We start from the raw sequence: 24,707 nt of genomic DNA, 5'->3' as shown, positions 1-24,707 counted from the left end.
AGGGTAGGTCGGCATTTCTTTTTATTTTATTTATTTATTTATTTTTACTGATGCTGAGTGAAAGGTGATATAATAACGTTATTTTAATGTATATTTTGTGTGATTAAAGTCTTCTGTGCGTGCAACACTAAGCTTTTTATGTACTGTAAACATGCATAGTGTGCAAGCTGGAGGAGTTTTATGCACATTTAACCCTATAGGTTTAATAATTGTTTCTTTCTGTACGTGTTATATTTTGAAAATATAATTCGCTATAAACGAGACCATTTTCGGTGCTTGCTATGACTAGTACAGTATTTATGCAATTATATGGCAAAATCATGGGTTGTAGAACATTTTAAATTGACTGAATATCAGCGTAAAAAGAAGTCGCAGGGAATGCTTTACGTTGAATGCTTTAGTGCTGTGCAAATTCGTACATTTATTTAAAAATATGAGGTTTTGATTCGAACCTTGCCACAAGATCAATGTATTTCTATTTTCAAAATTTACTTTCCCTTAATCAAGACAACATATTATAGATTCAAAACTTAAACTAAAATTATTAAGTTTTGTTTTATTTTTAGAATGTTTACATGAACGCTTTAAAAACGTTCTTTACAATTCTCTTGAATATTGAGTAAAAAATCGGACCAATTTTTTCGTATTCAAATAAAAAAAAGTTTAGGGTCGGGCGAAAAAAATAGGTAGGGTCGGGTCACCGGAACCAGACAATTTTTTTCTTTTCGCCTAATGTTTAGGAATACAGTCACACCTGTCTAAAGCAGCCAGTCAAACATCCTTATTTTTGGAGAGATATATTCATTTAAAAGAGCTCAAAATCTCTTAAATCGGATTTTGGTGAAAATACACTTTCGAAAAAAAAAGTTTTAAAAATTTGAAAATTGCTATTAATGATCTTGTGAATTGTTTGGGTCAATCTAAAACTACTGACCAAAGGATATTGAATTATATCGAAGAAATTCTATCGTAAAACAACTGCAAATGCATGAAATATGAATTTCGTTAGTTATTTTTTCGGCCCAATTTCTTGTTTATTTTTCGGATTTTCTCATGCAATATCTTCTTGTCAGAAGTTTTAGATTGACCCAAACAATGCACGAAATCATTAATATGGCTGACGCGACGTCATTCGACCAATCGAATGCGACGTCGACATTCCTGCAACGACGTTTGCTTAAAGCAATCATATCTGGACAAAACCTACCAATTATTATTAAAATGTATTAAAATATAAGCATTAATACCGAGGGGTATTAAACGATCAAATTTTCCAAGAAGCGCTGGCGCGCTTCATGGATTTGCTCGCCTACCTTTACCCTTACAAGTTCACACTCTATGAACATAACCAAAATGCGATAATCCTCAAACTTTTACAGAGTTACCTGGAGCAAGCACGTCTCTAGTCTTAGAGTACTAGTACTTAGTAACCAGTACTAAGCAGATACATTCGCCAGTAATTGACAACTGCCCTACTTGAAACAGCGGTAGGGGAAGAATGGCCGTAGAAATCATTTCGTGACCAATCTCCACGAAAGTATCTGGCCCGCCCGGGAATCGAACCCAGGCCGCCTGCGTGCCAATCTGACGCGCAACCGACTGAGCTAGCCGGCGAAACAGTTACACAACCAGCAAAATCCATGTAAAGTGTGGTTAGGTTAGCTGTTACTGCTAGTTACGACGACGACGACGACGACGACGACGACGACGACGACGACGATGATGATGATGATGATGATGATGATGATGATGATACTTTTGTCACTTCCAATATTAGGTTAATACAATGTATTTGAGTTTGAAAAAAAGTTTACACATTGGCAGACTATTTCATTTATTAAGAAATACATAATTTATGTACCATATACGTAGGCCATTTTCATTTTATGAGTTCTTTTGGTATGTACCAAATACGTTTTGGCGAGCATAGAAAAACTTATTCCAACCGAATATGGTACAATGTTTGTACCATATTCGGTCGAAAATTGTACCATATTCGGTCCGAATATGGTACATTTGTACCATATTCGACCGAATATGGTACATTTGTACCATATTCGTTTTTGTACCAAATACGGTCCGACAAAGCTTCCTGCGTGTACCGGTTAGTCAATTAGGAGCTACATGTGATACAATACTTTGTGATGGAACGTTAGGTAACAGGACTACTATATAGACCCTAGATAAATCTAAAATGGGTTATAAATGATACATAAGATGTCAATGGGATATTCTCAAAGGTATAGCTTTACTTATTTTACAATTTAAGTGTAGTGGAAAAGTTGCTCAGAATCTATTGAAAATTAAGGTAATAATGATATTCCTGTATTGTAATGATATTATGTATGGACACCCTACAAAGCTTCAGACACTGTGAAGTTTCAATAATTTTGACTCAGTTGTTTCTGAAGAGATGTTTTTTAAAGAAGACAGGAAGTCTGCTATTTTTGTGTTGTTGTTGTGTGCAACATAAGACCTCTTGTATTTATGTAGAAGGTCATCATAGGAAGCTTCCTGTGAAGTTTCATTTAACTTGGCCAGATGGTTTTAGAGAAGACGTCTTTAAAGCAATTGTTGACAGACATAAGTACGAACAGAAGGGCGACAGACAAAGACTGATCCTAATAGCAAACCCCGAGTACTAATTCAGTTTTATATAATTGGCTGCAGTAGTGTACCAGTCAATTGTAACCAAGGCCCCCCACCACCACCACAGTGCCGGGAGAATGCGGTGATTTTGTCTTTGCGCCACAAATAGCGGGGAATGGTCCTTACCTATGGTCCATGGGGTGCGGGGGCATTTGGCGGGGCTTTTAACCAGCAGTTTGTCCCCGCCATTTTACCCGGGCTTGGCTGGACAGAAAGTTAAAGTCCCCGCTATTCCCTCGGAGGAGCCGTGGTTACAATTGACTGGTGCATAGTATGTCATTGTTTTGCTTAGGTGAGATGATTGGTCAGAACCACTCCAATAAAGAGAAAAGATGTTCATAGTGACACCTTCCACCCATCATGGAACGCACTCCCGGAGTTAATAACATTAATTATATGTTCACGTTCAGGCGTCGATTAATCCACTTGCCTGCTCACATTTGCATTTGAGTCCGACGAGTAAAAACTTATTCAAACTCATCCGCCCCTGTGAGTAAGATGCTCCAAATTAAGACAAAAATCAATTTTATTTTTTCGAAAACAAAATGTCTGTGAAAACACGGATGTTTAAGCTGCATTTTCACAGATTTAACGCTCTGACAACTTTTTTTGTCTTGGAACGAGACAATTATTGCAAAACTCCATGGAAACCAGTTAAATATGACTGCTGACAAATAAATAGATCCTAGATTTTTATATTTAAGTTCAAAAATTGATGTTTTATGCATTGTTCTTAAACCGGTTAGTTACGGTTTAAGCCATAAAACATTAATTTTGGATCGGAAATATGAAAATCTGCGATCTGATCTTTTGTCAGCAATCCTATATCATTTGTTTGCAGATATTTACGCAAAAAATTTGCTCTTTCCAAGACACAAAATAAGAAAGTTATAAAAATGGTGTATCTGTGAGAGCGCAGCTTTAAAACAATCAAACTGAAACTTGAAATATGACCTCATGATGGGCAAGTATTAATTTTATTGAATGCACATAAACTCAAATTCAGTTTAATTGATTATATGTTGGAAATGAATCGAAGAAATCAAATGATTTATTATTATTGATTGAATTATAAAATAATTATTAAATCAATTATAAGAATGTTTTCACTAGAGTTTGCAATCTCTAAAACACGGTAATAGGCAGTCTAGTTCCTGTCTTCTACTTAATTTAATCACACAGTTTAAAAGGACTGTTACAATAATCAAGCAAAATTTCTGTAGTATAATAAAAGAAAATAAATGTTTTAAACCATTGCTTTGATAGAAAATTAGAGTGGCTGCACTGATTTTATCTGTAAAAAATGTAGGGTGAGTACATTTTTTTTTGGATGAGTAGATCCTCAGGGTCACTTCCCTCCAAAAATAACTGATGTTAAAAAAGGCTCATATTTTTTTAGATATGTATGTATACTTTTGTACAGATTAAAGGGAGATTAATTCAAACAAAATTGAGAAGTATTTAAAGTATGCCATTTCCAAGCCACAACTTTTATGTTGAATGTGCAGTCCCTCTACATTATCTAGTGGCTTACAACAAGGTCTTTATCTAGTGGTTTACAAAAAGCTCTTTATATTGTGCCTTACAACAAGGTCTTAATCTAGTGCCTTACAACAAGGTCTTAATCTAGTGCCATACAACAAGGTCTTAATCTAGTGCCTTACAACAAGATCTTAATCTAGTGCCTTACAACATGGTCTTAATCTAGTGCCATACAACAAGGTCTTTATCTAGTGCCTTACAACAAGGTCTTAATCTAGTGCCTTACAACAAGGTCTTTATCTAGTGGTTTACAACAAGCTCTTAATATTGTGCCTTACAACAAGGTCTTAATCTAGTGCCTTACAACAAGGTCTTTATCTAGTGGTTTACAACAAGCTCTTAATATTGTGCCTTACAACTAGGTCTCAATCTAGTGCCATACAACAAGGTCTTAAACTAGTGCCTTACAACAAGGTCTTAGTCTAGTGCCTTACAACAAGGTCTTAATCTAGTGTCTTACAATAAGCTCTTAATCTAGTGCCTTACAACAAGCTCTTAATCTAGTGCCATACAACAAGGTCTTAATCTAGTGCCTTACAACAAGCTCTTAATCATGTGCCATATAACCAAGCTTTTAATCTAGTGCCTTACAACAAGGTCTTAATCTTGTGCCTTACAACAAGCTCTTAATCTAGTGCCTTACAACAAGGTCTTAATCTAGTGCCTTACAACAAGCTCTTAATCTAGTGCCTTACAACAAGGTCTTAATCTAGTGCCTTACAACAAGCTCTTAATCTAGTGCCTTACAACAAGCTCTTAATCTAGTGCCTTACAACAAGGTCTTAATCTAGTGCCATACAACAAGCTCTTAATCTAGTGCCTTAAAACAAGCTCTTAATCTAGTGCCATACAACAAGCTCTTAATCTAGTGCCTTACAACAAGCTCTTAATCTAGTGCCTTACAACAAGCTCTTAATCTAGTGCCATACAACAAGCTCTTAATCTAGTGCCTTACAACAAGCTCTTAATCTAGTGTCTTACAACAGGGTCTTCATCTAGTGCCTTACAACAAGCTCTTAATCTAGTGCCTTTCAACAAGATCTTAATCTTATGCCTTACAACAAGGTCTTAATCTAGTGTCTTACAATATGGTCTCAATCTACTGGCTTACAACAAGGTCTTAGTCTAGTTTTTTACAACAAGGTCTCAATCTACTGGCTTAAACTAGGTCTTAATCTAGTGTCTTACAACAAGGTCTCAATCTACTGGCTTACAACAAGGTCTTAATCTAGTGTCTTACAACAAGGTCTTTATCTAGTGTCTTACAACAAGGTCTCAATCTACTGGCTTACAACAAGGTCTTAATCTAGTGTCTTACAACAAGCTCTTAATCTAGTGCCTTACAACAAGATCTTAATCTTATGCCTTACAACAAGGTCTTAATCTAGTGTCTTACAACAAGGTCTCAATCTACTGGCTTACAACAAGGCCTTAATCTACTGGCTTACAACAAGGTCTTAATCTACTGGCTTACAACAAGGTTTCAATCTAATGGCTTACAACAAGGTCTTAATCTAGTGTCTTACAACAAGGTCTTAATCTACTGGCTTACAACAAGGTTTCAATCTAGTGTCTTACAACAAGGTCTTAATCTAGTGTCTTACAACAAGGTTTCAATCTAATGGCTTACAACAAGGTTTCAATCTAGTGTGTTACAACAAGGTCTTAATCTAGTGTCTTACAACAAGGTCTCAATCTACTGGCTTACAACAAGGCCTTAATCTACTGGCTTACAACAAGGTCTTAATCTAGTGTCTTACAACAAGGTCTCAATCTATTGGCTTACAACAAGGCCTTAATCTACTGGCTTACAACAAGGTCTTAATCTAGTGGCTTACAACAAGGTCTCAATCTACTGGCTTACAACAAGGTCTTAATCTATTGGCTTACAACAAGGTCTTAATCTACTGGCTTACAACAAGGTTTCAATCTAATGGCTTACAACAAGGTTTCAATCTAGTGTCTTACAACAAGGTCTTAATCTAGTGGCTTACAACAAGGTCTCAATCTACTGGCTTACAACAAGGTCTTAATCTACTGGCTTACAACAAGGTTTCAATCTAATGGCTTACAACAAGGTCTTTATCTAGTGGCTTACAACAAGGTTTCAATCTAATGGCTTACAACAAGGTTTCAATCTAGTGTCTTACAACAAGGTCTTAATCTAGTGGCTTACAACAAGGTCTTAATCTACTGGCTTACAACAAGGTTTCAATCTAATGGCTTACAACAAGGTTTCAATCTAGTGTCTTACAACAAGGTCTTTATCTAGTGTCTTACAACAAGGTCTCAATCTACTGGCTTACAACAAGGCCTTAATCTACTGGCTTACAACAAGGTCTTAATCTAGTGGCTTACAACAAGGTCTCAATCTACTGGCTTACAACAATCTACTGGCTTACAACAAGGTCTTAATCTACTGGCTTACAACAAGGTTTCAATCTAATGGCTTACAACAAGGTTTCAATCTAGTGTCTTACAACAAGGTCTTAATCTAGTGGCTTACAACAAGGTCTCAATCTACTGGCTTACAACAAGGTCTTAATCTACTGGCTTACAACAAGGTCTTAATCTAGTGGCTTACAACAAGGTCTCAATCTACTGGCTTACAACAAGGTCTTAATCTACTGGCTTACAACAAGGTCTTAATCTACTGGCTTACAACAAGGTTTCAATCTAATGGCTTACAACAAGGTCTTAATCTAGTGTCTTACAACAAGGTCTCAATCTACTGGCTTACAACAAGGTCTTAATCTAGTGTCTTACAACAAGGTCTTAATCTACTGGCTTACAACAAGGTCTTAGTCTACTGGCTTACAACAAGATCTCAATCTAGTGCCTTACAACAAGGTCTCAATCTACTGGCTTACAACAAGGCCTAAATCTAGTGGCTTACAACAAGCTTTTTATATTTGGGCTACTGGGCTAGTCCCTGCATTTTCAATCTCACTGTTTACCTGTGTAGCTCTTCAGCTATCTCTTTCATCTCCTGTTCACGTTTTCTCTGCTCTGACTCAAGTTTTTTCTTCTGTCTCTTCGTCATCTTATTCGGCTGACCCTGAAATAAATCCATTTATCCAGAACTCTTTTAACATTGGGATTCAGTAGCTTTCTATGCTTAGTGATGGCTTGAGGTATTAATAATGCAGTTTTGTTTGATATTCTGTGTTTTTTCCACACTAAAAGTCTGCTTGAGGTACAATTAATGCAATTTTGCTTAATATTCAGTGGTCAAAATTAGCACAAGCCCGCAAGCACTGGTAAAATGCTTTATGGGCTTGCTCAAATTCTGGGTTTGATATAGCAGGGCTTGTTCAAAAATGTAATGCCAAGCACTATTGTAAGAATTCGGGCTTGTACATCCAAAAGACTAATTTCGATAACTGAATATTCAGCGAGTTCCCTAAATATTTTATTTAACAACTGGTATGGTTGAAATTTGTAGTGACAACATACTCCATCAGCACATTTCATCAGCAATCTTGTTAGTTGTCAATGAATAATACTGAAAAAATATTGTCAATAAAATTTTATGACTATATTAAAACATTGCTGTACCTATACAGGTGTGTCAGGTCTAGAATCTGGCACAGGCATTATTACATACTTTTATTGGTGTGTCAGGTCTAGAATCTGGCACAAACATCATAACATAAATGAATTGGTGTGCCAGTTCTAGAATCTGGCACAGGCAATATTACACACCTGTATTGGTGTGTCAGGTCTAGAATCGGGCACAGGCATTATTACATACCTGTATTGGTGTGTCAGGTCTAGAATCTGGCACAAACATTATAACATACCTGTATTGGTGTGTCAGGTCTAGAATCTAGCACAAACATTATAACATACATGTATTGGTGTGCCAGGTCTAGAATCTGGCACAAACATTATAACATACCTGTACTGGTGTGTCAGGTCTAGAATCTGGCACAAACATTATAACATACATGTATTGGTGTGCCAGGTCTAGAATCTGGCACAGGCAATATTACACACCTGTATTGGTGTGTCAGGTCTAGAATCGGGCACAGGCAATATTACACACCTGTATTGGTGTGTCAGGTCTAGAATCGGGCACAGGCATTATTACATACCTGTATTGGTGTGTCAGGTCTAGAATCTGGCACAAACATTATAACATACCTGTATTGGTGTGTCAGGTCTAGAATCTAGCACAAACATTATAACATACATGTATTGGTGTGCCAGGTCTAGAATCTGGCACAAACATTATAACATACCTGTACTGGTGTGTCAGGTCTAGAATCTGGCACAAACATTATAACATACATGTATTGGTGTGCCAGGTCTAGAATCTGGCACAGGCATTATTACAAACCTGTATTGGTGTGCCAGGTCTAGAATCTGGCACAAACATTATAACATATCTGTTCTCGTGTGCCAGGTCTAGAATCTGGCACAGGTATTTATACATACATGTATTGGTCTGGAATCTGGCACAGACATAATTACATACATGTACTGGTGTGTCAGGTCTGGAATCTGGAACAGACATTATTACATACCTGAACATAAGCATTTGAACATACCTGTGCTGTTGTGTCAGGTCTGGAATCTGCCACAGACCTTATCACATACCTGTACTAGTGCGTCCTTATTACATACCTGTAATGGTCCGTCAGGTCTAGAATCTGGCACAGGCATAATTACATACCTGTACTGGTGTGTCAGGTCTGGAATCTGGCACAGACATAATTACATACCTGTACTGGTGCGTCAGGTCTAGAATCTGGCACAGACAATATTACATACCTGTACCTGTGTGTCAGATCAACAGATATTATCACATACCCAGACTGGTGTGTTAGGTCTACATTCTTGGACAGATATAATCACATACCCGAACTGGTGTGCTAGGTCTACAGATAATAAAACATACCCAGAATGGTGTCAGGTCTACTTTCTTGCACAGATATAAACACATACCTGGACTGGTGTGTCAGATCTAGATGCTGGCTTCTCCTCGCTGGTTGCTTTCTTGGCTTGCGGAGGCACACAACCTTCTGACTTGGGATTACTAGACATATCTGAAAATAAGGCTTCAAATCTATAACAATGATTTTTATTGCATAATCATAGCAATCACATACGACTGTTCCCACAAACACAACAAACCATTGTCTCTGGCATATGTAGACAAAGTTTAATTTGAAAATGTGTGGTTTCTGATATAATGGCCAAAGTCAAGTTTTTGCATGAAGATATCTCCTAATGACAATACAATGTAACCTGTTTTATAGAGACATCTAAGGCAAGCAGCCATAGTGGCTGCTCTAGACAGGTGTCCTCTTAATTAAGTGGCCTGCCTACATGCACATGTTCATTGTTAACATGTTCAGTCACTAACTGAATGACCATTAACGCCATAACTTTCTTATAAATTTAAACTTATCCAAATTTTTTATTAGATCAATAATTTAACAATTAAGAATGCTTATTCAAATATTTCAGGGATGAGACAAATATGTAGCGATAAAATAAAGATATTTGCAGTTTTAATATCGTGGCAGTAATACATATCCGTAGAATTCAGCGAAACTTGAATATGATGGTAATGAGAATTGAAACAAGAGGCCCAGAAGGGCCTATGCTCTACTGGCATGGTTTTTGTGGTCATATCAATACAGAGCATGTATGTATGGGTAAAAGGCAACAGACATATAGTTTATGTTTTGTGTTTAGGTTACCTGAAAACGTAGCACGTTCAACATCTGAGCCCAGAAAGCATTGTAAGCAGATTAGTTGCATGAACTATTTTAATATGTGCCAAGTAAAAGTCATCTGACCAAAAAAAAAAATGCTTTCAAAACTGTACTCATAGTAAAAGTTTCTGTAGTTTTAAAAGTTAAAAAAAAGTTGGTCAAAGTCAAGGGCATCCTAGGACAACAATGATCAATTTGAACAAACATTCACAATCAATTGTGCTGAGATGGATGCACGAACACACAAAAAGATTTTCAAACCTTTCCAGATTTCTATTTACCAAACCTGTGAACCCTGGGTGTGGCCAGTAATGACACCAGGTGCATAACTTAAACATTCACAACCAATTTTGTTAAGATGAATGCGCAAACTACAGAACTTAAAGCTAAAAAAAGGCCTTTGGGCTTTCAACAAGAACAAGGCAGAGTAATTCACAAAATCAGCTGCAGAAGCAAAAAGCAAATTGTCTCTCAAAATCCTATACTTGCAAATTGTCTCCTTTAACTCTAGACTTGAATTTACATGTACATGTAAACTTGGCTAAAAATAGAATTCGCTCATGCAGACCTGGCTAAAAATAGAAAGCATTTCTTTGAAACTTTCATGGCCCATAATCTAGGCATTCATGGGCGGATCTGACTGGTTTTCGAAAGGAACCGAGCTCTAATGGATATCTAGATACTGTACAAGTTTCATCGAGATACAATCAAAACTAAAGACTGTATCGTGTTCACAACCAATTGTTTACACAATAGCATTTTTTTATACTATCAAGGGCCATAATCTAGGCATGCATGGGCGGATCTGGCTGGTTTTTGAAAAGAACCCAGCTCTAATGGATATCTAGATACTGTACAAGTTTCATCAAGATACAATCAAAACTGAAGACTGTATCGTGTTCACAAGCAATTGTTTACAGACGCACGACCGCACATACTACGTACACATTACCATCGCATAAGCTCTTCTGGCCTTTGGCCAGTAGAGCTAAAAAAGGAAGGGAGCATTATAAGCAAAAGTATTTTTTAAATCAAGTCTGATTGGTGTTGATTTTATTCCAGGCAAGTGTGTACCATGTATAGGACTAGCATGTCTGTTATATAGTATTATAGTACTGTGCACACAGCATTTAAAAGGTTATTGTGTCAAGTTTCTGCGGAAAATAATGGACACTAGTATAGCAAATAGTAAATAGCATTTTTTATATATAATTACAACCTTACAAGTGTTAGTAAAGCCACAAGGTTATCAAATGTGTTTAACTTTTTAAATATAAAGATTTATATTGATGATATGTTTATATATAGGACTATCTATATAATTATACTGTATATACATTTAATCGAAAATATACATTATCATATATAATGTACATACAAATTCCACATTAAATTGTGACAGTCAGTCAGACAGAGTAGTAATGTTCTCAAAACAAATGTTTTGTCTATTTGATTTAAAAAATAAAATAAAAAATTATCAAATAAAGAGTAGGAACAGCATTCATTTTTCTGAACAATTTACCCCACCCATCACAACCTCCGGTCTAGGTAGTGTGTCAAGCAATTTATATCTTATGCCATGCACATTATATTTCTACAATGTATTATAAATCCATTGAAATGCCATATCAGATGAGAAAATATAATTTATAACAAACCTGGGGTGGTAATTAATCCGATTTAAGTGCTGTTATTAGACTTCGTTATAACCCGGAAGGAAACCGGAAGTTACCATGCAGTAAAGGATTATGGTACATTGTGAAGTTGCGATCAGCGGAAAAAAACAGAAGAATTCCGCAAAGTATAACCATTTCAAGGGAGGTAACACAAATTATTTGTTCGATCTATCTGAAGAGATTTTTACCCTTACGTTATATGCGATTAAAATTTCAACACCCCCCATCAGAAGCAAATTTCCCAATTTGACAACCACCTACAGATGCAAATAAGCAAAAAAGACACCCCACCATGATTTAAAATTTACCAACACCCCTTGGTTTGTATGTTTAAATGGAATAGCCCATAGGGAAAAAAAACTAGAGCGATCGCTGAAGGTGATTAATACCCCCACACGCCGCCCTGATATGAAATTGCAATCAACTATTTGGAAAGCCAACCTATAAATGACAGCTGCATTTTTCTTCAAATAGTCGAGCTAACAAAGGACAGTAACTCTGTAATTAGCTGAAATAGATTTGCGGTTCCTGTACACTGCACTTCCTCTCCTCGGGACAAGAAACAAGAGCTGTCACAGAGACAGGGCCTAGACTATTCCTCCACTTTTCGGTGTATGGATTGAAAAATTTTGGCGAAACTTGGATGGATCACTGTCAGATAAGATTTTAATGCAATACAAGATGTGCTGAGATATTTCCATAAATTAAATTGGAAAATATTTGAGGTGGTACGCAAACTTTAACGTAAATTCTAAGTCGAAAAAGGGGCATAATTCTGTCAAAATGCTTGATACAGTGACCTCCTCCTGTGTACAGGTTGGGGGCATGATGGTGAACAAGCGTGCGAAGTTTCAAAGCCAGATGTCAATGGACTTTGAAAATATTTGAGGTGGTACTCAAACTTTAACGTAAATTGTAAGTAGAAAAAGAGGCATAATTTTGTCAAAATGCTTGATAGAGTTACCTCCTCCTGTGTACAGGTTTGGGGCATGATGGTGAACAAGTGTGCAAAGTTTCAAATCAAGATGTCAATGGACTTTGAAAATATTTGAGGTGGTACACAAACTTAACATAAGTGGTAACCCCGACGCCAACACCAACGCTCAGGTGACTAGGATACCTCTCCTTATTATTCGAAAAGTCGAGCTAAAAAGTAGTAAAGGCCATAACTCTGTAATTAGCTAAAATAGAGTTATGGTTCTTGTGCACTGCACTTCCACTCATTGTGCTTTACAATTGTATGAAGTTTCAATAAATTCCATCTAGTAGTTTGCAAGCTAATGTCTGGAAAAAAACATTGACAGCAAAAAAAAACAAATAAAGGGCAATAACTCAGTAATTAGCTAAAGTAGAGTTATGGTTCTTGAACACTGCACTTCCTCTCATTGTGCTTTACTATTGTATGAAGTTCCAATGAATTCCATCCAGTTTTTTTCAAGTTATACTCAGGACATAAGAAAGTAACAAAGGGCAATAACTAAGTAATAAGCAAGAATAGAGTTATGGTTATTGTACACTGCACTTCCTCTCATTATGCTCTGCCATTGTATGAAGTTTAATCCAATTCCATCCAGTAGTTTTTAAGTTATACTCCGGACAAGGTAAAATGCAACGGGTGACATCAATAAACCCCCTTTAAACATCGTTTGTCAGGGGTATAATGAGTTGTCCATTAAAAATAAGTGGCTAGACTGCCAGGTTCAACTGTACTTTCTTGCTGAAAAACAGACCGGCTAAAAAACTGCTAAATAAATGCGTCTTTCAAGAACAAGTGACAATGGAGAATATTATAAAGTCTGATTAGTTGCAAATTGATGAATAATTTTTTTTTTAAATCCTTGACTCCTTTTGTCAAGGAAACATGAGACTTAAAAGCTCCACAGTCACAGATCATCTAATATATCATACAATTTGGAACAAAATCAAAAATGTCCTTTTCAACGAACATTTTGGTCCATGGTCGGTTGGTGAAACAACATCTGAAAATTGTGGTTTCTCTGCAAAATCATTTGTGAAACATTCCCTCTTTGTGCCATATTGTGACGATCCCTACATTTTGAGATGGTCCCTAATTTTGAGACCATACCTAGATATTGAGATCTACACTTTGAGCAATCCCAACTTAAAAGTCAACAGGTCATGTTATTACACGGCCTCTAAATGCCAGCTCCACCACTTTACGGTGGTGCAAAGAAAAAGAGCTGTCGACACTTCTGTGGTGGAGTTGTGCCCTATGTTTACATGAACAAACATGAGTATGATTGATATTTTATTTGATAACTTCATTTAACGGACATATTTCGAAAATCGGAGAATGTAGTACCGTGTAAGAACACTTCTACTGTAGGCTGGTTACTATTTCGTTTCAATATTGTGCAAACTGTAGTGTCAGGAGCTTTTCTCCCGAATCGGACTTGTGCATATTTTGAGATCTGATTGCATAGCAAGTACATTTCGGTGCTTATACACCCCGTAAGAACATTCTCACGCATGCAAACATAACTGTTATGTATAGTACCTATGGCGGAACACAACAAAACTGATAAGCACTTCTTAAAAAGGGAAAAAGCACATATTTATAAAAGTGGTGGCGCTGTTGCCCTAGTGGTGGCGCTATCGAGTATGTTTTGCGCTTGAAGTAATATAAAATGTAAACGCTTTTGGAATTAATACAACAGTTACTATTATGTTTATCATTCATTGAACATTATGCTGGTAATGCTGGTTATGCATACTACTTGCGGAAACAAAACTCTACGCGAACTATTTTAACCTTACTGAAAACTATTCAGGCCAAACTCGATGTGAGTCAGCACTGGATTGAGTTATAACGGCAACGGAAAATTGGGAAAGGAGGTAAATATCAATTAATCGTTGTTCATGGTTTTAATGTTTCGATATTTTACGAAACATTTTGTTTTATGTTACTGTTTTAAAAAATTAATAAAGGAATGTGCATAATGCAAAGTAGCATTATTGTCACTATCAAATCTTTTCAAATGTGCGAAGGTGTGAAAAACACCCGCTGTCTGTCATTAGAAAAACATCAATAGAACAAACTATTGCGATGGTAATACCTTATGGTTGTTTGTTCGCACTTTACCCGACGTGCCTTCCGCTGGCAAGTCAGTTCTGACAATACACAGTTTTGTTGCGATTGCAACAGTTGCAACGGTTGACTGTCAGTCGGGACTATTACGGCATTATAATAAGTCTTATAATATGCGTGAATGTTCTCAAAATGTCTAGACATATATCATTGTTGTGTACGCTAAATTACCAAAATACGACGATAATTATCGAAATACACAAGACAGTTATCAAAATATGCCTTATATACAATTTTTTGTTTGTTTTTTACTTCAATATATATTATAAATACTTTACCAACCTCAATTTTTCAGCTCCGATTTTGACATTTTTTCCTCTTCGTCCTATCTTATATATTAAGGGTTTTTACCCGTTTTTGAACTATTTTTTTGCCTGCGTCTTATCTATGCTAGCGTCCTATACATGATATAATACAGTACTCACGTTTGTTCATGTAAACATAGGGCACAGCTCCACCACGGAAGTGTCGACAGCTCTTTTTCTTTGCACCACCGTAAAGTGGTGGAGCTGGCGTTTAGAGGCCGTGTATTAATGCTACAGTAATGGAATGTTTGATTTGAGTATTTATTCATTAATTATTTAACTGTTCTTGTAACAATGCTATCCATTCTGAACCAAAGATGGTTTTCACTGATGTCTTTCTCCTGAGTCACTGATTTTGATAATTTTTCTTCGATAGTGCTTAGTTCTCCTATTTTCACACAATCAATTGTATCTTTTGAGAGGCATTTTCAGAAAACAAAATTGGACAAAAGCAGTCAAAGATTACCCTATCCCCTGTTGAATTGAGAATACCATCAAGTTAATCGACTTCACCTTACGACCAAGGATAACAAGATGCGTCAAATGTTGACTGCGCCGGTTTGAGGGCATTCCTGCCTCATTTTCTTCGTGGAAATTTCCACAATGTTGCAAGTTATAATTAACTACCAATAATACAACTATATTTTATTGATCTCGCCCGTCACGTCACAGGTCATGGTTCAGAATCATGTCAAAATGTCGGCCATGTTGGATAAACAAAAAATCGTCTGGCTTGTATTAACTGATATGGCTTAGTTTTACATGAAGTTAAGGGTTAAAAGAGACATTCTAGGCATTTTGAGAAAGTATTTGACATTACATTAAATTGGGGGAAAATGACACCACAAGCATTCAATAGGGATATAAAAATCAAAACTTGTCAAACTTGAGAATTCTGCATTACTTTGCATGAGGATAATAGGATATCTACAAATAAGCCATGAAATGCAAAGAAAGGCTTGCCGACTAAATATTAACACTTGTAGCATTTTCAGTCTTAATTTTGCTGGTAATGAATATTTAAGAGGAAAATCACCTCAAAAAATAAAAAATAAAAAACTTGTCAGAATAGATGATACCTTCAGTTTTGTCATCAGCTTGTGTTGAGGTTTTCTGTCTCTCCCTGTAGGGTTGAGATTTACCAGGCTGGAAGTCCGGGGGTAGTTTTTCCTTCCCCCCTTTTCCTAGGCGCTTCTTCTCCTTAATTCTCACTTTTCAGCAGAAACAAGAGTGTTTTACATCTTACTTAACATAGACTTTCTACAAGAGGGCCATGACAGTCCTATATCGCTCATCGGAGTACACTGCCATTTTGGCTCTTCAAAACGTTTGACAAACATTTTCACCAAGTTTCATGAAGATCCAAGAACAAACAAGATTGCTATTTTTACAAAGCACTTCTCTCCCCCATCGTGTGATCGTAGGGGAGAAATAATCAATGATGGACATGAAATTTGTACTTTTCGCTTGGAGATGAACAAGCATTAGGGTCAACTGCTGGTCATGACCAACCTGTATACCAAGTATGAAGTTCCTGGGCCCAAGTATGAAATTCCCAGGTCCAAAGTCTTTAGTTATTGAGCAGAAAGAAGTGTGATGTACAGACTGGGAACCAACAAATTGTTTTTCATCTGAAGGTCACTGTGGCCTTGACCAAGACCAACAAGCATACAAAGTATGAAGTTCCTGGGCCAAAGTGTTCTTTAGTTATTCAGCGGATACCGTTATTTGTCCCTTAGGTCACCTTTACCTTTGACCTTATGGCCTGAAAATCGAAAGTGCCCGTCTTCTAGTCATGACTAACTGGCATACCAAGTATGAAGTTCTCGGGTGCAAGCATTCTTTAGTTATTGATTGGAAACCATTTTTCAGCTTTAGGTCACTGCCAAGGTAACGTTTTTCACATGAAGGTCACTGTGACCTTCACCCTTGACCTACTTACCTCAAAATCAATACAGGTCATCTACTGATCATGACCAACTTGCATACCTATTATGAAAATCCCTGGCCCAAAGGATATTCAGTTATTAAGCAGAAACCATTTCCTCATATCAAGGTCACTGCAACCTTGACATTTGACCTTTTAATCTCAAAATCAATAGGACAGGAGTTATGACAAAGCTGCATACAAGGTATGTTCCTGGATCTTAGCTTTCTCAAGTTATCGAGTGGAAACAAAATGTGTCGTCTGGAATGACTGATTGACCGATAGGCAAAAACTATATGTCTACACATTCATTGGGGGAGACATTATTCAGCTTCTATGCATAAATAAAGTTTTTCTTATATTGAGCCTTGTGACCTACTCTTTTATCCCGATGACCCTCTTTCCAAATCGCCCAAGATTTCATGGACACAATCATTCTGACCAAGTTTCACAGGGTTCAGATGAAAAAAAAGCAGCCTCTATTGCGTAAAGAAAGTTATGACCTTTTATCGTTCCAGACCCATCATGACCATCATTCTGACCAAGTTTGACAAAGACTGGATGAAAAAACAGCCTTATATTGCATAATCAAGGATTGTCTAATAGAGATAACCCATACTCAAACTGTCTACAACACAATCATTTTGACTGATTTTCAGAAGCATTGGTAACAACGTGACCTATATAGTATAAACAAACCAATCGTTGATGCCAGATGGCGGACAAACCAACAACCACAAACGTTTACCATGAGCACTAGATGATCAATAAAAATTGTAGTCTTCATGTTAATGTTACATGTATTAACAATAGTGATGAATACCAGTAGCCCCCAGATACAATGTAGACATAGGAATGGCTACAACAATATCATTTTTCTACTTAGATGGACAAACATTGGCCTTACAGCGGTAACAAACAGTCATAAAAGAATGCCAGCAATTATCCATTTTTGCAAAAAATGCCAAAGATTGACTTATATGGGCCTATATATGTACCAATACTACATGTTAAATATAGTATACAGTTGGTGCATTAAAAAAACAACTTTTGTTAAACTTGAAAACAACTTCCAACACTTGTTATGTAATTTAATACAGAAATGCAACTTTCTTTGAATAAAACTCAAGCTACCAGTTTTACTTTAAGGCTAGTGCAAATTTTAATGACTGCTTCATGTATGATATACAGATATGAACAGCGCTGAGAAAACGCCAACTCTTCTCTTCTTGTATCATCAGTCAAACAAAGCAGAATAACTCAACAATTATAAAAGCCAGAGTTATACCCCTTGTTACCATGTCTTATAGTCTCTGGCAACATATGTACCAAGTTTCATGTGAGAATCTTGAAGGTCTTTGAGATATGGCCAACCTCTAAGTTCTTGCTTGCCTCAGCCAGCCATGGCTATTGTAATCTCAAATCTTGGTGTAGCTCAAATTTTTGTCTTCATAAAACAGACAAGCTAAATCAAGTCTCGGGGTTAACAAACCATGAATTATACTAACCCCTCTGTTTGTGTCTTCTCTCTTTCTTTCTCATCTGTTTCTTGCTTGGTTCCCGATACATCGGTGGGGGCGCGTAGGTCGGTTGGGGCTTGTCATCACGTCTGTCTTCTCGTCTTGGTGGGCAGTGCTGGATATAAACACATAATTCATTTAAAATTCAATAATATAATGTTGACAAGTAGTGCATGCCAACATGTTTCTGTTTTTCTTTAGCTGAAAAAGATATGACTACTCAATAATTATTTTAGCAAGATTAAAGGGCCTTGCTATGCATGTGCACATTGTCCCTGTCAACATGTGTACCAAATATCTATAAACTATAAATATCTTATACTGTTTTTGATTTATGGCCAAGGTTGAAGTTTCTGCAAATGAGGACAATGACACCAACGATATACCAAAAACTATCTAATCAAACTACCAATAACTTAACTTATCTAATCAAACTACCAATAACTTAACTTATCTAATCAAACTACCAAAAACTTAACTTATCTAATCAAACTACCAATAACTTAACTTATCTAATCAAACTACCAATAACTTAACTTATCTAATCAAACTACCAATAACTTAACTTATCTAATCAAACTACCAATGACTTAACTTATCTAATCAAACTACCAATAACTTAACTTATCTAATCAAACTACCAATAACTTAACTTATCTAATCAAACTACCAAAAACTTAACTTATCTAATCAAACTACCAAAAACTTAACTTATTTAATCAAACTACCAATAACTTAACTTATCTAATCAAACTACCAATAACTTAACTTATCTAATCAAACTACCAATAACTTAACTTATCTAATCAAACTACCAATAACTTAACTTATCTAATCAAACTACCAATAACTTAACTTATCTAATCAAACTACCAATAACTTAACTTATCTTATCAAACTACCAATAACTAAACTTATCTAATCAAACTACCAATAACTTAACTTACCTAATCAAACTACCAATAACTTAACTTACCTAATCAAACTACCAATAACTTAACTTATCTAATCAACCTACCAATAACTTAACTTACCTAATCAAACTACCAATAACTAAACTTACCTAATCAAACTACCAATAACTAAACTTACCTAATCAAACTACCAATAACTAAACTTACCTAATCAAACTACCAATAACTTAACTTATCTAATCAAACTACCAATAACTTAACTTATCTAATCAAACTACCAATAACTTAACTTATCTAATCAAACTACCAATACCTAATCAAACTACCAATAACTAAACTTATCTAATCAAACTACCAATAACTTAACTTATCTAATCAAACTACCAATAACTTAACTTACCTAATCATATTTCAAACATTATAAAAGCAGGTTGACTTCATTACCTATAACAGCAATTGCCAGAGAAGCACCCCTACAATTCCAATACCAGACATTATTTTCTGAAAAGACTTGTATACTTTTTCTTTTGACAATACATTAAGAGCTCCTAGAAACATGGTTTCCCCCATTGCAGCCCAGCAGAAACACTGCTGCAGAAATGCAGAAACATGCACAAGCCATTCTCATCATGGTTTCCCCCATTGCAGCCGTGCAGAAACACTGCTGCAGAAATGCAGAAACATGCACAAGCCATTCTCATCATGGTTTCCCCAATTGCAGCCGTGCAGAAACACTGCTGCAGAAATGCAGAAACATGCACAAGCCATTCTCATCATGGTTTCCCCCATTGCAGCCGTGCAGAAACACTGCTGCAGAAATGCAGAAACATGCACAAGCCATTCTCATCATGGTTTCCCCCATTGCAGCCGTGCAGAAACACTGCTGCAGAAATGCAGAAACATGCACAAGCCATTCTCATCATGGTTTTCCCCATTGCAGCCCTGCAGAAACACTGCTGCAGAAATGCAGAAACATGCACAAGCCATTCTCATCATGGTTTTCCCCATTGCAGCCCTGCAGAAACACTGCTGCAGAAATGCAGAAACATGCACAAGCCATTCTCATCATGGTTTCCCCCATTGCAGCCCAGCAGAAACACTGCTGCAGAAATGCAGAAACATGCACAAGCCATTCTCATCATGGTTTCCCCCATTGCAGCCCAGCAGAAACACTGCTGCAGAAATGCAGAAACATGCACCTGCCATTCTCATCATGGTTTCCCCCATTGCAGCCCTGCAGAAACACTGCTGCAGAAATACAGAAACATGCACCTGCCATTCTCATCATGGTTTGCAGAAATGCAGAAACATGCACAAATCATTCTCATCATGGTTTCTCATTGCAGCCCTGCAGAAACACTGCTGCAGAAATGCAGAAACATGCACCTGCCATTCTCATCATGGTTTCCCATGGTACCCATCTTGCAACACTTGGTAAGCAATGGCTGAACTGGCTGATATGAAACAACTAACTTGCTAGCAAAAGGGGGTCCATGACCTTTTGAAAAAAAAGGGCATTTTAGAACATCTTTTAAACTTTTATAAACATAAACATATAATTATCCCTTTAAACACGGAATACATAATCTGCAGTATATAAACTCACATCAATGTTTCATTCAAACGCACAGTAAGAATGAAAATTGACAGCAATATGAGTAATAAAGTAACAAGATAAAATATAAAAAAACACAGACAAATTTGAACCAGACCAGCCCAATGCCAATTGAACTGTCCATTTTGGCCGGTAGCCAGTTCTCACTGAGAAACCTGCTATTGCATCAAACTCATCCTACAAAAATACCCATAAATGCTTCATATGAACAAGAGCTGTCACAGTATATGACGAATGCCCCCGAATGTGACATTGACCTACGAACAAGGAGAGTACATGAAAAGTTGATCTTGCCTTTCCGTGTCAAATACATATGGCAAGTTATTTTAAATTGCCTCTGAAAATAAAAAAATATCACCCATACTTGACAACCTACACTGTTATGTCTTTATATTCAAAATTCCCTTGTGAATAAACACTTAGTGTATCTTTCACCTTAGAGGTAGGGACATGGGTCTTGCACGTGACACGTCGTCTTGGTATGTGGAACACATGTGGCAAGTTATTTTAAAATCTGTCCAAACAAGGGAAAGTTACAGCTCGGACACAACAACCTATACTCTATGTCCTTATATGCAGCACTCCATTGTGAATAAACACTATGTGTGACCTTGACCTTTGAGGCAGGGACACGGGTCTTGCACGCGACACATCGTCTTGGTATGTGGAACACATGTGGCAAGTTATTTTAAAATCTGTACATACAAGAGAAAGTTACAGCCTGGACACGACAACCTATACTCCATGTCCTTATAAATATGCAGCACTCCATTGTAAATAACCACTAAGTGTGACCTTGACCTTTGAGGTAGGGACACGGGTCTTGCACGCGACACGTCGTCTTGGTATGTGGAACACATGTGGCAAGTTATTTTAAAATCTGTCCATACAAGGGAAAGTTACAGCTCGGACACGACAACCTATACTCTATGTCCTTATATGCAGCACTCCATTGTGAATAAACATTATGTGTGACCTTGACCTTTGAGGCAGGGACAAGGGTCTTGCACACGACACGTCATCTTGGTATGTGGAACACATGTGGCAAGTTATTTTAAAATCTGTCCATACAAGAGAAAGTTACAGCCCGGACATGACAACCTATACTATATGTCCTTATATGCAGCACTCCATTGTGAATAAACACTATGTGTGACCTTGACCTTTGAGGTAGGGACACGGGTCTTGCACGCGACACGTCGTCTTGGTATGTGGAACACATGTGGCAAGTTGTTTTAAAATCTGTCCATACAAGAGAAAGTTACAGCCCGGACACGACAACCTATACTCTATGTCCTTATATGCAGCACTCCATTGTGAATAAACACTAAGTGTGACCTTGACCTTTGAGGTAGGGACACGGGTATTGCATGCGACACGTCGTCTTGGTATGTAGAAAACATGTGGCAAATTATTTTAAAATCTGTCCATACAAGGGAAAGTTACAGCTCGGACACGACAACCTATACTCTATGTCCTTATATGCAGCACTCCATTGTGAATAAACACTATGTGTGACCTTGACCTTTGAGGCAGGGACAAGGGTCTTACACGCGAGTCGTCTTGGTATGTGGAACACATGTGGCAAGTTATTTTAAAATCTGTCCATACAAGAGAAAGTTACAGCCCGGACACGACAACCTATACTCTATGTCCATATATTCAGCACTCCATTGTGAATAAACACTAAGTGTGACCTTGACCTTTGAGGTAGGGACACGGGTCTTGCACATGACAGGTCGTCTTGGTATGTGGAACACATGTGGCAAGTTATTTTAAAATCTGTCCATACAAGAGAAAGTTACAGCCCGGACACGACAACCTATACTCTATGTCCTTATATGCAGCACTCCATTGTGAATAAACACCAAGTGTGACCTTGACCTTTGAGGTAGGGACACGGGTCTTGCACGCGACACGTCGTCTTGGTATGTGGAACACATGTGGCAAGTTATTTTAAAATCTGTCCATACAAGAGAAAGTTACAGCCCATACACGACAACCTATGGACGGACGGACGGACGGACGGGCGGACGGTGCGATTTTGATATGGCCACCTTCGGGGGCATAAAAACAAGGTAACACACAACCCATGCTACAGTGCTGATACGGGCTTGGAAAAAGTCAGTAGCGTGATACAGATTTTTCATACGGCGTGAATAGGATCATAAGGCTGCAATTTTCACAAATAAATAATTCAATATAATTCTAGCATCGTTGTTCCCAAAAGATGGGGCAAATTGAGTAAAAAAAAACTTACGGTTTGGACAATAATTACATACTTCTTAAGTTTTTTTTTTATTAAAGAATATACAGGTTTTAGGTTTTTCCAACAATTCAAGAATAACAAGTTTGTTTTTTTTTCCCCAACAAATCAAGGTTTATAAAGATTTAAAAGGATTTTCCAACAAATCAAGGTTAAAACAGGTTTTAAAGGATTTTTCACTAGGGGGTCTGTGCATGTTGGTTATCTCATTATAAGCTGGTTTTGAACAACTGGCCGCATGCCAATATATAAATAACACTTGCAACAAATTTCTTCAACTGCAAAAATAATCACTCATTCAAGGATTCTACATTGTATTTGTATACAGTAATTCCAATTTCTCTTATTGGGAGTTAATACCTCAAAAATGTAATTTAAGAAGCAGGCAGACATTGCTGGTACATGTTAAATAAATATTGTGAGAAACTCTAGCCCTGCATGTGGATATAACGACTTTTTTCTCAATTGGTGAAGGGGCATAACTCAAGAATATATTAGAAAAGTGTCCCAACTGTTTTCATGAGAAATAGCCGGTGAATCTGACATCACTTTGATGTCATGAAAACAGCAGAGTCAATTCACACAGACGGTTATCGCCCTCAAGGATGTCCTCTTGCTACAATAGGATGTTCCCTGGTAGTTAGGATGTGGTATGACAAACACTGTGTATTACAAATTCTGTTTTTTTAATGACTTAGCCATTCTGGACCGAAATTGAAAAACAAGAACAATTTTCGGACCAATTTTTTAGCCATTTTCTGTAACTGCAATCGGTCTAGCACAGTCAAAATCAATCCAGACCGGCAAATTGTCAGATTTTAGAAGCCCTGTTTCAGGCTCTAACAGTTTATGGGTTTTGGCTAAATGTTTTAGCTTTTGAACACCACTGTCACCACTAATGACCATCACAAAGCAATGACAATATGTCAGTACTTTCTCTTGTCATTAGAAGCCCACTTACAAATCTTCCACCTGGACTTCCTTCATCATCATCGTCAGAGTCATCAAAGTAGAATTCTTCATCACAGTCTCCACCGAAGAACATCGGAAATCCAAACCGATGTCGCATATACCTGGCGAAAAACATCTCTGAAAAAAGGAAAGGATTTTAAACCGAACAGTTTGGAGAAGATTACAGTAAAAACCTTGTCCATCAGCAGGCCAGATTTTCTTAGCTTCAATCATTAGGGATAATAAGACGCTAGTGAAAACTGCATAGTTTTGTAGACCTAACATGTATTACTCACTTCAGGGGAATAACATGTATCATTCTCAAGGTGAATAACATGTATCATTCTTAAGGGGAATAACATGTATCATTATTCGGGGGAATAACATGTATCATTCTTCAGGAGAATAACAAGTATCATTCCTCGGGGGAATAACATGTATCATTCTTCAGGGAAATAACATGTATCATTCTTAAGGGACCTAACATGTATCATTCTTCAGGGGTAT

The 24,707-nt window shown here is 37.0% G+C and overlaps 1 protein-coding gene across 4 annotated transcripts in view; it reads right to left on the bottom strand.

The window, feature by feature from the left end:
• LOC128205615 (uncharacterized) overlaps positions 1-24,707 on the bottom strand; it is a 66,979-nt gene that overhangs the window by 22,813 nt on the left and 19,459 nt on the right. For 3 of the 4 annotated variants that reach the window (XM_052907367.1, XM_052907368.1, XM_052907365.1), the window contains exons 6-10: positions 24,211-24,338; positions 18,443-18,569; positions 16,087-16,218; positions 9,142-9,242; positions 7,149-7,249 (exon numbers count right to left, since the gene is read on the bottom strand). In XM_052907367.1, the coding sequence (XP_052763327.1) occupies positions 7,149-7,249; positions 9,142-9,242; positions 16,087-16,218; positions 18,443-18,569; positions 24,211-24,338 (589 nt within the window). The remainder of the gene's footprint in view (positions 1-7,148; positions 7,250-9,141; positions 9,243-16,086; positions 16,219-18,442; positions 18,570-24,210; positions 24,339-24,707) is intronic. The other variant, XM_052907369.1, reaches the window with a different exon arrangement.

The sequence above is a fragment of the Mya arenaria genome, chromosome 10 (assembly GCF_026914265.1).
Source record: "Mya arenaria isolate MELC-2E11 chromosome 10, ASM2691426v1".
In the NCBI taxonomy this organism is placed as follows: Eukaryota; Metazoa; Mollusca; class Bivalvia; order Myida; family Myidae; genus Mya; species Mya arenaria.
This window is presented reverse-complemented; position numbering and strand designations above follow the sequence as displayed.